General features: G+C 42.3%; 1 protein-coding gene across 4 annotated transcripts in view; it reads right to left on the reverse strand.

Annotated features, from left to right (window-relative positions):
* ADAMTS17 (ADAM metallopeptidase with thrombospondin type 1 motif 17) overlaps positions 1–16,892 on the reverse strand; it is a 326,270-nt gene that overhangs the window by 127,924 nt on the left and 181,454 nt on the right. For 2 of the 4 annotated variants that reach the window (XM_032342200.1, XM_032342198.1), the window contains exons 11-12: positions 3,575–3,676; positions 2,379–2,524 (exon numbers count right to left, since the gene is read on the reverse strand). In XM_032342200.1, coding sequence (XP_032198091.1) covers positions 2,379–2,524; positions 3,575–3,676 — 248 coding nt within the window. Of the gene's footprint in view, positions 1–2,378; positions 2,525–3,574; positions 3,680–16,892 lie in introns of all 4 variants that reach the window. The other 2 variants (XM_032342199.1, XM_032342197.1) reach the window with 1 other exon arrangement.

Here is a 16,892-nt window from a genome sequence, read left to right on the forward strand (position 1 = left end):
TGCTCTGAACAAAGCCTTTCCACATAAATCACCCTCCTCTGAGCCTCACATGTGTTGGGAGTTCGGTGACAGGGCACATAGTCTCATCACTGTTATCTGTTCATGTAAGATGGAGAGGGCCATGTCCTCAATACAGACCATGTCCTTTGTAGGCATTCCCATGAATTATCCCAACTTCAGAGAGAGACAACACACGGAATAGCCAGCTGCTGTAAGGAGTGGGGACTTGAAGCCTTCTCTGTTTCTGCCTCAAGACCAGCTCTTCCCGTGATACCCTGCCAGCTCCCTCTAATGGCGGAACTGAGAAGGAGCATCCTTGAGGTCACATGACCAACAAACAAGCCAGGCCCAAATCTCAGCATCCTGATTCCAAACCCAGAGCTCTCTTCTTCTTCTTCTTCTTCTTCTTCTTTTTTTTTTTTTTTTTTAAGATTTTATTTATTTGAGAGAGGGAGGAAGAGTAAGAGAGCGAGCAAGCACAGGAGCAGGATTGGGGGAAGAGGAAGCCTGACTCAGGGCTTGATCCCAGGACCCCAGGATCATGACCTGAGCCAAAGGCAGATGCTTCACTGACTGAGCCACCCAGGGGCCCACAGAGCTCTCTTCTCAGGACCACAGACGGAACTATTTTAACTTCCTCACAGAGCTAGGAAAAAAACTGAAGCCTCTATTAATTTATCACCATTTAGCTCAACAGGCTTTCTAACCAACTACACATCTGTGATGGTTACTTTTCTGTGTCAACTTGATTGACCTACAGGTTATTTCTGGGTATGTCTGTGAGAGGGTCTCCGGATGAGACTTGACCTACAGGTTATTTCTGGGTATGTCTGTGAGAGGGTCTCCAGATGAGACTGGCATCTGAATCTACAGATGCAGGGATTTGGACGGCCCTCCCCAAGGGGCATCATCCAATTCCCTGAAGCCCTCAACAGAACAAGAGGCAGAAGGAGGAGGAATTCACATACACCCCGTGCGCCCTCCACCCCCACTAGGACCACCCTCTGCATCTTCTCTTGCCTTCCCACTGGAATTTACACCATCAGCTTCCCAGGTTCTCAGGCCTTCAGACCTGGATGGGATGATGCCACCAGCTCCCCTGGGTCTCCAGCTTACAGATGGGAGACCAGGGGACCCTATGAGCCAATTTCTAATTGCAAATAATGTATATATATATTCCTTGATTCTGTTTCTCTAGAGAATCTCAGTACATACTCCATGCTTTTAATTAAGAAGTCATTCCTTAAAGATTAAAAACCCACCTACTATTTTTCAGGTACTCTGCTAAATACTGGAAGGAAAAGTTTTAATAAGACACAGTATGTGATGCCAATTCTTACAGCACTACTGGGGGCACGGAGAGTGCTTCTGACCTTGACTAAACTGTGAGGTCAGTTTGCTTTAATCAGCAGGTTCTCGACCTTGGCTGGCCATTGGGTTCACCTATAGAAATTTAAAACATCCAGTTCCCAGGTCCCAGCTCCACAATTTGTGTGTTGATTGCTCTGGGATAAATTCTGGGCTTCAGAATTTTTAAACAAAAGAGGGGTTTGCTACTTATTCATCAATATGACTTAACTGTGGATATAAAGCATTTCTCTTTACTCATAATTTGTAACTCATTCATTTGCAAAATTAATGTGATCCAGCTGATGGCACACGAGACATAAAGCCGACTGTTGTATGAAATATTAAAAATGGAAATCTCAGAGGAGAAGAGAAAAACCTGTGGGAAAAGAATTACTGTAATGAAGCACAAATCTAGCCCTGAGCTTTCTGGAACAAATGTGCCAAAAACAAGAGGGATCATCAAGGTCAATGAAAGGAAGCCAATGAGGGGGAAAAACCCTTCCCCAAAACCAAAACAAAACAAAAAATGTTTTCTGTCAAACAGTTCTAAGAGCACAGGTGAAAAATATCTGGATGAACAAGACAGCTGAACCCCCACATGCTTTGTGACTCATTCACAGCCAGGCAGCTCCCAGATCAGCTCACAGCCAATCTGAAGGTCAGCCATTATTCCCAAAGGTCCACAGGCTTCCCCAGAATGACTCTGACTGAGGATGCCTGCAAAGGGAGATTGTCACCCAGCTGTCTCAGGAAAGCTTTCTACCCAGGCCCACCAGAGGAATAAGGAGCCAGCTCACCACGGGACTGCCTGCATCCATGTTCACAGCTAGAGCTCTGTCGAAGCCAAGACGCCATATGACACATAACAGCCTTGCCCCCCAGAGCCCTTGGAGGGATTTCATTTTTTTTCCCCTTAAGCTCAAATTCTCCTCAGGAGACAGACCATTCTTGGCATGAGGTGGGAAGAGCTGCGATTTGGAAACCCCAATCAGGGCCCCCTGGAGAATGCCTGGTCAAGAGGGACTTACGGGGGGTTGTCACACTTCCTCTGCCGGAAGCGGGCTCCTGTCCCACACGTCCGGCTGCACATGCTCCAAGCACCCCACGGGCTCCAGTCTCCATCCACGTGCTCCGGAATGGGCGTCTTGCTCACACACTCTCCTGCGCGGCACCACTGAAACACAGCAGGGCAGGCCCCGGCCCCCAGGGCCACTCAGCGCCAAGGAATACCACCTGCTCGCTCACCACATCACTGCAATTCCCTCTGCGTGAGAAAACACCACGCCATTCCCAGTGGCTTTTTGTAACTTACACAAAAGCAGGCCCTTTCTGGGGTAGGCATGCTTGTTAACTCTGGAGACCATCCTTCTTACTCGCCCTGACATGTATATACCTGTGGGCTTTGCACTTTGCCCTAACAGGCCATACGGAATGGGCTCCCTTGGAGTTTTCTCAATTCTCAGAGAAAGGATTAATTCACAGGGCTCATGAAGAGACCCGAGCTTAGGCAAACTTCACTTCACGTGAGCTCCTCGTCTCTCTGGAATGCTGTGCTTCCTGGCTCCGTGGTTTTGCACTCCAAGGTTGGGTTTGATGCTTAGAGAGGACACTGACAGCTCCACAGGGGTGAACCCTGGCTCCAAGAATAAGAGAAAGCCACTCCAGCATGCCTGGCACTTCTGGGCCACAAGAGGTGATTTAGTGGTTTCCCATCATGGCATCTGGTTCACTCCTTGCAGTTAGGACTAAAGGAAAATCTGTGGCTGTGGGCCCTGAACACCCCTCTTCTCCAACATCAGTCTCTCCTGTTAATGAACATCAGGCCTGGGGCTCGCTCTCGAGTCTAGCCTAGCTAGACTCGGCTAACACTGTGCTCATTGAACTCATTTTGGGATAGCCTTTTGTGTATGACCAGCGATCCTGTTTTCCCATGTATGATTTGTTGATGTAAAACGTTTTGTTTTTGTTTTTTAAGGAAATTCACTTGTGTGACAAAAAGAGTCAATTTAATAAAAATATTAAGCAATTCTTGTATCTTATCAGAAAAAAAGAAGAGAGGTGATAGAAGTGCCCCTCTTTGCCCAGAGTGGGCTCCATGGCCCTTTCTGGGGCAGCCCAGGGGGAGTGTAGATCACGAATATGGTATGAAGACTTAATCTTCAGAAGACTTGCCCAATGCCCAGGAGACGGGGGCCAGGGGAGGGCCATGGGAGGTGGGGGTTACCTTGTCTGCCCCACACTCGGTGCCGTCCAGAGGAGGGTCCAGCTTGGTCTTGCAGGACGTATCTCCTTCCACCAGGCACCACAGTCCAGCACACATCAGATGCTGCTGACAAGGGAAGGAACACAACTGCCTAGAACGCCATAAACAGGTCACTCCTGGGGTTGGAAGGTGGGGCCCAATGACTGGTTTGGATTTGGAATTTGAAATATGAAGGGAAGAAGGAGGGTCATGAATTTGGATATAAAAGTGCATCATTCAACTGGTTCATTTTAATTCCACAAAATTCTGTGCATTGACTCCTAGGAGGGCCTTGTCGGTTCAGCAATTTCTGCATTAGCTACTGAGGGGGTGTCCAATGCAGGGTGCAGGCTGGGCGCCATTAACACATACCTTCGGTTTAAATGTAGGAAGATGTGAGGCAGATACCCATGGGTCAGACAGAGTGCACGGGAAAAGAATCTCCCTGGCGTCGCCTCCTCAGGGAGGGCCTGCTAGAAGAGGCACCTCTGTTGCTGAGGCTGGAGGGGCCCTTACACAGGCCTAAAAGCCAGAGCCCAAAGGCCAATAAGGGGCTCAAAGACCCCAAGGGGTTAAAGAAGGTTTTCCACTCTCCCTGTGGCCACCCATTTTCTAGTTCAGCTGACTTATGCATAATTTCTTACAGTTATTTCACCTAAGGAATTTCTTAACATGCACAAATATACAATTAAAATAATTCTCCCTCAACAAGGCCAGGCATTTAAAAACAGACTCCCGTTTGTGTTAATAGAAAACCTGCACGTTGACCAAGTGTTCAGGATGGAACCACTTATGAAAAGAACTGGAGCAGACATGGCTAGCATACTCCCTGGCTGCCTCAGTCTCCCCTGTAGGACTCAGAGCATACTCAGTGTCTGTACACACCAGCTGCCGCTTCTCTAGTCTCTCTGCCAGAGGCCATCCTCTGACCTTGGAGTGACCCTGGACCACAGGAATGGGAGCTGGACAGCCCATCTCCCCTGGTGGGACGGCTCCAAGGCAAGCTCCTCACTTCTCTCAGAGGGTCCTGGTGGGAAGGCCCCACTGTCCCTGCGGTCGCCTGCCCTTCAGTGCACTTTGGTCTCTCCACCCTCCTCTCCCACGTTCCTGCCCCCTCACAGTGCTTCCTGGGATCACTTCCCAGATAAACTACTTGCACCCAAATCCTCGCCTCGTGGTCTGAAAATTAAGAACAGATGTACTGAAGGCTCTTTTAAAGAAGCAGTGCTTCCAGGATGCCAAGCCCAATCATGGGGAAGAGGCCTAGAATGGAGCAAGGAAGACCTCACCCTCTGGGGCGTGGCCAGGGCACCTGTGGGTGCATTTTGGGCTGGGTGAGGGTCCTTGCTCAGGACAGTCACAGTGGAGCTTGCAAAGTGTGTGCCTTGCTTTGTGCAGAGGGCTGCCTTTCCAATACTCTCAAACATCTGCACAGAATAGATGTACACCGTGCTGTCTCAAGTCAGAAAGTATTTGGAAGCTGAAGAGACAAAAAGAGAAAAAGGGAAGGAAAGCAGAGCTGGAGGGGCTTTGACAAAGAGCTCAAAAGCCCACGGCACTTCTTCATTTCTCAAGAATGTCAAAGCTGCTCTGGGCCTTTAAAGAAGTTGATGATTCAAGTGGAACAGTGCACATTTGGGGTCAGGAAAGCCCCTGCGTTCCCATTACTGCTCACCTCTCCATGGAATGGTAAAAAGATGAGAACCCCGAGCACACTACCAGCTGGTCCCATAAAGACAGACTGCACCTCATTAAATGTTTGATTCCATGCACCTTGACCCCAGAGCTCTTCAAGAGTGTGGTGTCAGTGTGTAGACACGTGTTCATGAGACAGGCTGACTCTGAAGGTAATTTATGGGGGAGGAGTGCTTGGGATTAGGAGACGCACCTGCCCCATCGGGAGGGAGAGGAAGAAGGCAGTGTGAACTGTTAGGCACTTTATAGACAGCACGTTCCCATAAAACCTTTCTAATCATCAGAGAAAAGGAGATGAGGTCCGGCAAAGCTTTCTTACGTAGAACACAAAAAGTACTAACCGTAAAGGGAAAAAATTAATGACTCGTACTATATTAAAATGAAGAACTTCCGTTTATCAAAAGACAACTGTAAGAAAGTGGGAGAGGGCATTTGTAATACATGGGAGAGATAACTGTAATGCATGGAACCAACAAAGGATTTGTATCTAGAATACACGTAAAAAACACAAACCAAAAGCCCCCGTGGACAATTAAAACGGTGCAGCAGAAAAATGGGCAAAAAACTTAGACACTTCACAAATGAAGGCATTTAAATGTAAGAAAGGCCAATAAACATATGAACAGGCACTCAGTTTCATCAGCCATCAGGGAAAGGCTAATTAAAACCACCAGTCCTTACCTCTACACACCCACCAGAATGACTCAACAACAGAGACAGAGAATACAAAGTGTTGGGAAGGATGTGATGTGATAAGAACGTTCTTAAATTAATGCCGAGCTTCTAACTTGGTCCAACAACTCTAAGAAACTCTTTGACAGTACTTACTAAAGCTGAAGACAAGCACATACTAATATTCAACAGTGCCACTCCTAGGTATGCACTGGGCAGAAACGTGTGTCTATGTTCACCAAAAACATTTTGTCAAGAAGGTTCCTAGCAACAATCTTTGTATTTGTCCCAAAGTTAGAAACTGCCCAAGTGGCCATCAACAGAGGAATATGGTCTATGAGAACAATGGAATACGGCATGATCCCATTTATATGAACTTCAAAAACAAGTAGGAGGAGAAAATGGTGGTGCTGGGAGTCAGAACAGTGGTTACTTTTCTGTTTAGTCTCAAAACGAAGACAAGGGGATTGAGCAGAGAAGGCAACTTTAGAGTGGCAGCCTCTGACCCCAATTTGGCCATCAGCATTGCCCTGTGTGTCCAAGCTAAGCAGCTGCCCTTCTGTGATTCATTTTCAATACTGGAAAAACAGTATGGACAGCATGAATGCTTGTTACTGTGATGCCTTTTAGAGAGCTGGCATTCATGTTGTGCTTTCCAAATGACAAAGTATTCTGACATGTGTCCGAGGCTCACGACAGCTGCGAGAGGCAGGCAGGGCAGGGCTTTCTCTATTCTTTCCATTTTTCCAAAGAAGAGGTGCATATTTGTAGAGGTCAAGGGCCTGAGCTGGGTCAGCAGTACTGGACTGGGAGTTCATTGATCAAGGTTCATATCTTGGTTCTCAGCCTGTGTAGTGCCTCCACAGATGTGTTCACTCTCTAAAAACTAATCAAGCTCTAAATGAAACATGCGTTTTTATGCAAGCACAGTATACTATTTATAGTAAAACTATTTAGAGAGAGGGAAGATAAGGAGAGAAATGCATGCTTAAACTGGTAAGGGAAGATTCTCTGGACCCAACCTATCACCAGGCAGAAGTAGGAAAATCAGGGCTTCACAAGGAAATAACAAGGAGAGACCCTACATGTAGGAAGCCACTCCTCACAGCAGGAGACAGAGTGTACAGTGGGCAGTCTTGCAACTGCTGGTCTCTTTAGGTCAGAACCCACACTCCTCTCATAAGAAAAATCCCTGTTAGCCTGGAAATAACTCTGACAATCTCCAAAATGAATATCCTATCAATCGCTGGTCCAAGAATAACTCAGATGTGAGCAATAGTCAAAAACAACCAGTACAGGGTTTACACAAATTAGTACAAATAAACACGTCAAGGATATGCGACATAAAGCAATTTTGTGGGAGGCAAGGAGGATGAGCTCTATTTTTTCCAATGAGGGGACAGATGTTTGTGGAGGTCAAGGGCCCTGAGCTGGGGCTGAAGCACAGGACTCCTAAAGAAGAGAACTAAGGTGAAGGAACAGAAAAGGTATCTGAAAAGAAATTCAAGATCCTATCCTGAAATGAAAGAAGGTCTCAGTTTCAGACTGAAAAGCAAAGCCCCATTCCAGGAAAACAGGGCAAAGAATAATGAGCACGGAGGCATGTCCTGATAAAAGTTACCAGGTTTCAGAGATAGAGCCCAAAATATTTTAGGCAGCCAGACAAAAAGATCAAGTCACTGACAATGGGAAAAGACAGCAGATTTCCCCACAGCAGCACTCACGGCCAGATGGCAGTGGAGCCATGCTTAGAAGGACACAAGGAAAGAAAGTGTAACCTGAGCAATTTCTAGCAACTAAAGTGTTGCTCAAGTATTTAGGTAACAGAAAATTAATTTTTTAAAGATTTTATCTATTTATTTGAGACAGAGAGAGAGAGAATGAGCATGCACACAAGCAGGGAGGAGAGGGAGAAGCAGACTCCCCAGAGCAGGGAGCCCAATGTGGGCCTCGATCCCAGGACCCTGAGGATCATGACTTAAGCTGAAGGCAGATGCTTAACTGACTGGGTGCCCCAGAAAATTATTTTCAAACCTATAACTAGCTGATTGCTTTTTTTGAGAAAATACTAGAAGATAAAGTCCAGTCAGCAGAGAAACGAATGCAAAACATAGAAGTGACTAGAAATGAGCACCCATCAAAGCACTGACTGAAATGTGGGGACTGAAATTAGAGAACAGAATGCAGAGTATATAAACTTGGGTGAGGTAGAAATGATACAGATATAAGAACAGGCTAGAAAAGAAGGTGCAGTAGGGTGGGGGAGCATAAGAGACTGTCCATATATATCAGTTTCTTTATCACATCTAGCAGGGGGAGGAATAAAATATAACACATGTAATGATATCAGAGCTTTTATTTTTTTTTATTTTTTTTTAAAGATTTATTTATTTAACAGAGAGAGATCACAAGTAGGCAGAGAGGCAGGCAGAGAGAGAGAGGAGGAAGCAGGCTCCCTGCCGAGCAGAGAGCCCGATGCGGGACTCGATCCCAGGACCCTGAGATCATGACCTGAGCCGAAGGCAGCGGCTTTACCCACTGAGCCACCCAGGCGCCCGATATCAGAGCTTTTAAAAGGAAAATATGAATAACTAAGACAAATAATTGAATTGGGGTGTTGAAAGAATGGAGAGAAGGAGATTAAAGGTGGAAATGCATTTATTTTATCATGCCCATGGAATCAGGGTATAGCACAAACACTAAAGAGAGGTTTGCCTATGACACCTTTTGCTTCTAGCAAATATCAGAATAGATAAGTCTGTGGAAGGCAACACTATTCTTCCATTCCAAAAAGAGCGAGGTATTTTTTTGGGGGGGGCTAAGTATTTTTTTAAATGACATTTTATTAAAGATTTTATTACACCCAATGTGGGGCTCAAACTTACAACCCCAAAACGAAGAGTCTCATGCTCTTAACAACTGAGCCAGCCAGATGCCCCTAAAATGTCATTCTTACTGCTGAGCTAACCAAAGTAAAGGAAATATTCAAGAAAACCAATACAAAACACACACATAGCTATACTTGTACATTTTTACAGCATAGTTCAATCTGTAGTCAGTACATACAAGGAGGGCTGGCAATGATCAACATTCCAGTTGTGAGAGTAAGTCTGGAATCTGAAAGAGTGTTTACCAGTTCTAGAAGGATTGGTGGCACCCTAGCTTTTTGAGACAAATATAAAGTCTCTCTGAGGAAAAGCAACCACCATTCAGGCTCTCAAAATTCCCCAGTGATTTTCAATAAAAGCAAACTCACAAGGAAACATGGCAACATAAATGACAGCTGGCAGAAGCAACCAACAAAAGATTTAAACTTCCAAGGTATTTAGATGATAGAACAATCAGATACAGAATATATAGTAACTATCTAGGAGTACCTGGGTGGCTCAGTCAGTTAAGTGCCCTGCTCTTGATTTTGGCTCAGGTCACTGTCTCGGGTTTGTGAGACAGAACTCTGCACTGGGTGTGGAGCCTGCTTAAGATTCTCTCTCTCCCTCTCCCTTTCCGCCTGCCCACCCTCTCCCTCTCCAGAAAAAAATCATTATAATAATTATCTATAAAATTTTTAAAGAAATAGAAGATAACATCGCATATGCAAGCCAGTCATGAGATACGATTGAATATGATCAGGCAAATCTGAAAAAGAAACTAGAAAGAACTTTTATTATGAGACATTCAAGGATAATTGTTGAAGGAAAGCAGTGGATTCTGACATCACTGAAGGAGAGAATTCATGACTGGAAAATAGATTTGAAGAAATTATAAAGAAGAGAAAAGAAATTGGAAAAATATCTTTAAAAAACTGGGTTAGGAGATAACAAGGAGGAAAATACTGATGTCTGTGTCTACTCAAAGTCCCAGAAGGAGAACAGAAAGAATGGAAGAAAGGCAGTATTTGAGAAGATAAATAGCTAACAAAGAATATTTACTGTGTAAAATAGTGAGTCTCCCCACTTAGCAGGGGCAGTCTTCTAAAATGGACCCTGTATCTCCTCCTACTCATGCTTTTGTGGAACACCCTTCCCTTGTAACATCTGATGAAAGTACTGGCTTGCTTTGCAACCACTGAAAACAGCAAAAATCATATGATGTCATTTAAAGCAACTCTTCAGCCAATGGGAAAGTCAAAACCAAAGTTGCGAATTATGAAGAAAATAATGAAGATGAAAATGCTAGATATCGTGACATGTGAAAGAAGAGTCTCAAATACTCAAACAAGGAAGAAAATAAATTGTCTACTTCAAAATGTATGAAAGGGGAACAACATAAATTTCTAAGAAAACAATAAATTAACAAAGATAAAAGTAGAAATTTATTATTTAGCAAACAGAAAAAACATAGACAAATATGAGTTGGCTCTCTGGGGGAAAAATGAACTGGATAAACCACCTGCTAACCTATTCAAGAAAAAGGGAAGAAAGCATGAATAATAAGACAGAAAGAAAGGAGAAATAAAAAAAGAAAAAAGATGGACAGAAGGAAGATAACCAGAATGTAAAGAAAATTTTGTATATGTAGAGATATATATGCACGTAAATTTTAAATAATAATCAGTGATCACTGAGCTCTATTATAAGTACATAAACTTGAGATGAAATGATTTCCTTACAGTGTATAAATTAATAGAGCTATTGTTCAGAATAGACTAAAAACGCATACAGACTAGCTGATATAGAAGACCTGTGTGGGGAGCAGGGGGAAGATGACCTATGGAAGTTGGTCAATGAGCTACCCTTCCTGAAAACCTTTGGCCCACATGGTTTCTTAGCAGTATTTTTCATAAGGAGATTCTATTTAATCTTTCAGAAACAGATAACACCAATGCATTCAAACTGTTTAAGAACTTTTAAAGGGGGGGGAATGTTTTCCTTATTCTTTGTATTAATTCATATCACACTGAAACCAAACTGGATAAGATAAGCACAGGAAAAGAAAAAAAAAAGTTAATACCAAACTCATTTATGAACACTGTGGTGAAAATCCTAAATAAAGTTTACTAATATAGTAAAGCATGTACCATGTCCAAGTAAGGTTTACTCCACGAATCTGAAGATGGTTCAGTATTAGAAAACTTGCTAATATAATTTGCCACATTAATAATTCAAAGAGGGGACGCCTGGGTGGCTCAGTTGGTTGGACAACTGCCTTCGGCTCAGGTCAGATCCCGGAGTCCTGGGATCGAGTCCCGCATCGGGCTCCCAGCTCCATGGGGAGTCTGCCTCTCCCTTTGATTTCTCCTTGCTCATGCTCTCTCTCACTACCTCTCTCTCAATAAATAAATAAAAATCTTTAAAAAAAGTAATAATTCAAAGAGAACTCATCCAGTTCTCTCCATGGATACTTAGACATTTAATAAAATTTAATCACAACCTCTTATTAAAATTCTTAACAATACACACAAATGGATACTTCATTTGATAAATATTTATCTCATGGGGAGACATCAGAAGCATTCTCATTAAAATTGAGAAGAAGAATGTCTATTACCAGACTGCTATTATTTTAGATGAAAGAAAGAATTAGGGGCTAATATGGGATTATATAACTAAAAAACCCAAAAGACTCAAGCAAAGACCTATTATAACTTCTAAGAGAATTCAGTCAGATGTTGGATAGAAAATTAAAATATGGTAATCAAAGCTCTTTATAAATAGCAACTACAACCAATTTTATAGGTATAATGGAATAAAAGATCATATTCATATAGGAAAAAATATTCTATAGGGATAAATAAAGAAACTTGTAAAACATAAATAAAAAAAAATTTTAAATTGCCCTGAGTGAAGGAGGGAAGATGTCTTGAATGGATATAAAGAAACACTATGTAGGAAGACTTAAAAGTATAAAGGCATACATTTTTCACTAAGTAAGACTCTAAAATAATATAATTGAATTTAAAATACCAACACAAGTTAGACTTAAATGAGCAGATTCTAAAGACCATATGAAAAATAAACAGGAAAAGAATAGCCAGTAAGACTGTGAAAAGGCATCTGGTTAGTGTATTAAAATATTTTATAAAGCTACAGTCATGTAAGTATTAAGAGGTACATGATTAAATCAGTGGAACAGACTGGCAAAATCCAGAAATATATTTTAAAAATAAGATATAAAGAAGTATAATATATTATAAAAATAGCATTTCAAATTTATGGGGAGAAATGAATTATTTAATAAATGCTATGTAGCCACCTGAGGGGCCATCTGGAAACAAAGTAAAGTTGGATCCCTTACCTCACACCTTACACTAAAATAAATGACTGCTGTATTAAGGGTTTTTTTTTTTTTTTTAAGATTTTATTTATTTATTTATTTATTTGACAGAGAGAGAGGGAACACAAGCAGGGGACTATGAGAGGGAAGCAGGCTTCCTGATGAGCAGGGAGCCTGACTCGGGGCTCGATCCCTGGACGCTGGGATCATGACCTGAGCCGAAGGCAGACGCTTAACGACTGAGCCACCCAGGCACCCCTGTATTAAGGATTTAAACATAAAAATGAAACCATAAAAATGCTAGAAGATATCACATGAATTAAATTTATTTACAGTTTAGGAGTAGGAAAGACTTTCCCAAGCATGACATGAAATTCAGAAGCCTTATAAAATAAATACTGATATATTTGACTTTACAAACATACACACATGCACGCACACACATTCCTGCTTGACATAAATGATTAAAAAAAGCAAACAAACTGCAAAAAAAATTGTAATTCATATTTCAGCTAAAGGGCCAATTTCCTTAAAAATAAAATCTCTTAACAAATCACTAAAAAAAGATCAATAATCCAAAAGATTTAAAAAGACAGTCCAAAGAAAAAAGAACACAACTGGCTTCTTAATATGTGAAAAAATGCTCAAAGTCATTAATAAGAGAAATGCCATTCAACCTGCAATAGACACATTTCCTAAATGCTCAGACTGGCAAGGACCAGAGAGGCTGAGTAAAGACATGGAGAGATAGGAAATTTCGTATGTTGTTTATGGGAGCGTAAACAGATAAGCTTCTTCAGAGATCAATCTGACAATATCTATCAAGAACTGAGGCACGTACCTAATTTCATCTCAAGTTCAATGACAGGCAAAATTAATCTGTAGGTTCAGAAAGAAAGAGTGATTATTGCTGGCAGTGAGTGAATAGAAGGGGTCTTGAGGGAAGCTTCTGGAATTGCAGAGATGCTATATTTCTGATGTGCAGGTTAAACTGATGTGTTCAGTTTATAAGGAAAATGAATATAACTGTACACTTAAGATTAAAACTTTTCTGTGTTTCCTGTTGTGTTATATACAGGTGAATAAAACATGCAAAAATGACCTTTTAACCACTTCTAGGTATTTATCTTATAGATTAACAGTTCTCAATTTGGGGTGATTTTGCCCCCCTACACGGAATTTGACAATGTGTGAAGACATTGTTTTGGTTGTCACATCTAGGGGATGCCTGACTTGTAGTGGGTAGAGGCTAATGTTATTAAATATCCCATAGTGTATAAGATAGCTGCAGCAAAGAATGACTTCAGTAGTGCCAAAGTCAGGACACTCTGCTATGGGTAAACTCAGCAGTAATGACAAAAAGAAAAATAATAAGCTACAGTGAAGATAAGAGACTCTTATCTATAGGAAACAAACTGAGGGTTGCTGGACGGGGTGGGTAGGAGGGGAGGCTAGGGTAACTGGGTGATGGGCATTAAGGAGGGTACTTGATGGAATGAGCGCTGGGTGTTATGTCAATGGTGAATCACTAAATTCTACCCCTCAAACTAATAATATACTATATGCTAATTAAATTTAATTTAAATTTTTAAAAAGTTACAGTGGAGAGTCCTTCAAGATACCTTACCCAGGTGGCCAAGGTTTACATCACCAGGACAACATTCCCCATGTATCCACAGGGAATGTGTTCTAAGAGTTCCAGGGCATGCCTGAAACCATGGATAGTACTGAACCCTACAGACACTGCTATTTCCTATATGTATATACCCATGACAGAGTTTAATTTATAAATTAGGCACAGTAAGAGATTAAGAACCATTATAAAACAGAACAATTATGACAATATATAATAAAAGTGTTATGAATGTGGTCGATGAGTCTTATTGTATTCACCCTTATGATGATGTGAGATGATAAAAAGCCTACATGATTTGATGAAGCATCACTTCATGACCTAGGTATTTTGACCTGGGGACAGGCTACGACTGACCTGACCACAGGTCAGAAGGAGGATCAGCTAGCTGCTTCAGACCACAGTTAACCATGGGTAATGCGGATAAGGGGGTACCACTATAACAAGATGTTACGTGTTACAAGATGTTACAATCATGCAGAACCTCAATATAATCATGAGAAAACAGCAGGTAAACCCAGATTGCAAAATAACTGACCGGTACTGCTCAAGTGACAAGGTCATGAAAGACAAAGACCAAGGAACCACCACAGACTGGAGAGACCAAAGAGACAGGACTAACTAAATGCAGAACAGGATTCCAGTACAGAAAAGGGGCATTGGCAGGAAAACTGGTGACATCTGCATGCACTTCAGTGAACAGAATTGTACTGGGATTATAACCCAGTTTTGATAATGGTTTTAGTGTACTGTAAGATGTGGACACAGAAGGAAGCTGAGGGGAAAGGTATACACTTACTGTACTATTTTTGTTCTTCTTCTTTAAATATAAAGCTACCTCACAACAAAAAGCTAAATAACATAGTTTGTAGTTAAAAAAGAAAAAGAAAATGGATGGGGCAACTCTACTTACACAGGGATTGAACAACTCTAAAACGTCCTTAAGAGAAAAAAAGCAAGATACACAATAGCATAACAGGATGCTCATATTTGTATGAAAAAGGAAATCTACAAATGTTTTGAATTTCACACCTTGCGCATACATTGCTTATTCGGAAAACAGACTTGATTCTGAAAAGTCACACTGATAACGAAGCATCTGTGGTGGAGGTGGTCTTTGCTACAATGACTTCATGCCCACAATGCTTATTTACAAAGTATCAATAAGATAAACGTGAAAATGGCAATGTGGCTTTTCTAGAGTGAATTCTTTCTTTACAGCCTCAGTGCCACTGCCTCATTCAAGTCCTCTTCCTTTCTCATCTGGACAAATGCAATCATTTCCTGTAGGTCTTCTTGATTGCAGTCTTCTTCATGATCAATGTATCTGCAAAAACTCTTTGGAAACACAGATCTCAACTTAACCTCAACACCCATCGCTGTCTGCAGGACTCACTTAAAATCCCTGTGACACATCCCTGCTTCTCACTTAGCTTCTGCCCCCGTCCTCTCCCTGCCACCTCCGTGCACCCCTGTCCTATGTGCACCTGACTACCCACATTCCACAGCTCCTCTGTGCCCCCGGGCCCCAGCACGGGTTGCTGTTTCTGCTGGGAGAGCCCACTTCGCTGCAAGCTCTATCACGCCACATTGGAGAACTAAGGTAGAGAGCAAGCATGACCTGTGCCTGCCCTCGGAGCTCATTGCAGGGAAAGAACCAGAAATGAAATAAATAATCTGAATAGAGAGCCAGGAAATCATTCTCTGTATTCTTCAAGGCCAAATCCAGGAGCCCCATCTTCTGTAAAGTCTTTCCTTCTTTTCTCCATTCTCACCAGGAAGAACCCATTAGGGTTCTAAAAACACTCCACCTCCAAGTGGTTCTTCTGAGTGACAATCCCATGTGTCTCACCTGCTACCTCTCTGGCTCCCCTCCATCCTGAACTCCTGGGGAGGGGACATGCACTGGCTGTGTTTCACTGCCTCCTCCTCTCATTAGCTGGAGGCTAATACAAATATTAGTATCCTGCCATGCTATTGTGTATCTTGCTTTTTTCTCTTAACATTTTAGAGCTGTTCAATCCCTGTGTAAATGGAGTTGCCCCATCCTTTTTCTTTTTCTTTTTTTTAACTACTGATTGTGCTATTTTGCTTTTTATTGTGAGATAGCTTAAGACTTAAAGAAGAGGTACAAAAACAGTACAGAAAGTATGTACTTTCCACCCCCACACCGCTACCAGCTTCCCTCTGTGTCAGCACCTTACAGAATCCTAAAACGATGATCAAAACCAGGATATTAATTCCAGTACAATACATGTGGAAGCACACAGTACCCACCCAGACAAGCCTCGCTGAATGAGCAAATGAATTAATCAACAAATGAACAAATACATTCATGAGAAGGCCATGCACTGCTCTGACAGCATAAGGGAAGAGCTAACATACTCTAAGAGTTTACTGAGTTCAGGCTAAGTACTTTATCAGAATTATCTCATTATCACTCATACCACTTAGGAGACAGAAACAATCACTTGTCACACCTACCCAAGCTGTGGAGCTGGGAGGGCCCTAGAACATATCCTCTTATCCACTGGTTTTAATACTGCCTCTTGATGGGTCCTCCTCTGCTTTGTCCCCCTACAATCTCGCACTCTCTCCATCAACCAGGAACATGGGCTCTTCGCATCACTGTCTCCTATTTGCAGTAGAATGAAATGTTTTGGGCCCTGAGCCCATAATGTTCCGTTTGCAAGCATCGCTGGGCTACATAATCTTGGCTCAAATGAAATGTACAGTCACTCAAGTCACATCAGGGGTGGGAATGCACAGGCTCCCCCAGCTCCTGCTCCAACAAACAGAAGAAAATAGGGCAATCAGCTCGAGACCTGCTCCTGCCTAAGAGGAATAAAGGAGGATCGTGTTTGTCATGTACAGGTAAAATTTTATCCTGCCCTGGATTTTAACTTTGTGTTAAATGGTGAAAGTATCAAGTTTTATAGGGGGAAAAAAGTGAAATAAGGTCAGATGGGAGAGAAAAAAATATATAATAACAACCACCACCATCACCACCACCAAAAACAAACAAACAAAAAAATCCCCAAACCAAACCAAATCAAACCAAACCAAACAGCAGTGGAAAGCTACTGG

Source organism: Mustela erminea, chromosome 5 (assembly GCF_009829155.1).
Source record: "Mustela erminea isolate mMusErm1 chromosome 5, mMusErm1.Pri, whole genome shotgun sequence".
NCBI classification, from domain to species: Eukaryota; Metazoa; Chordata; class Mammalia; order Carnivora; family Mustelidae; genus Mustela; species Mustela erminea.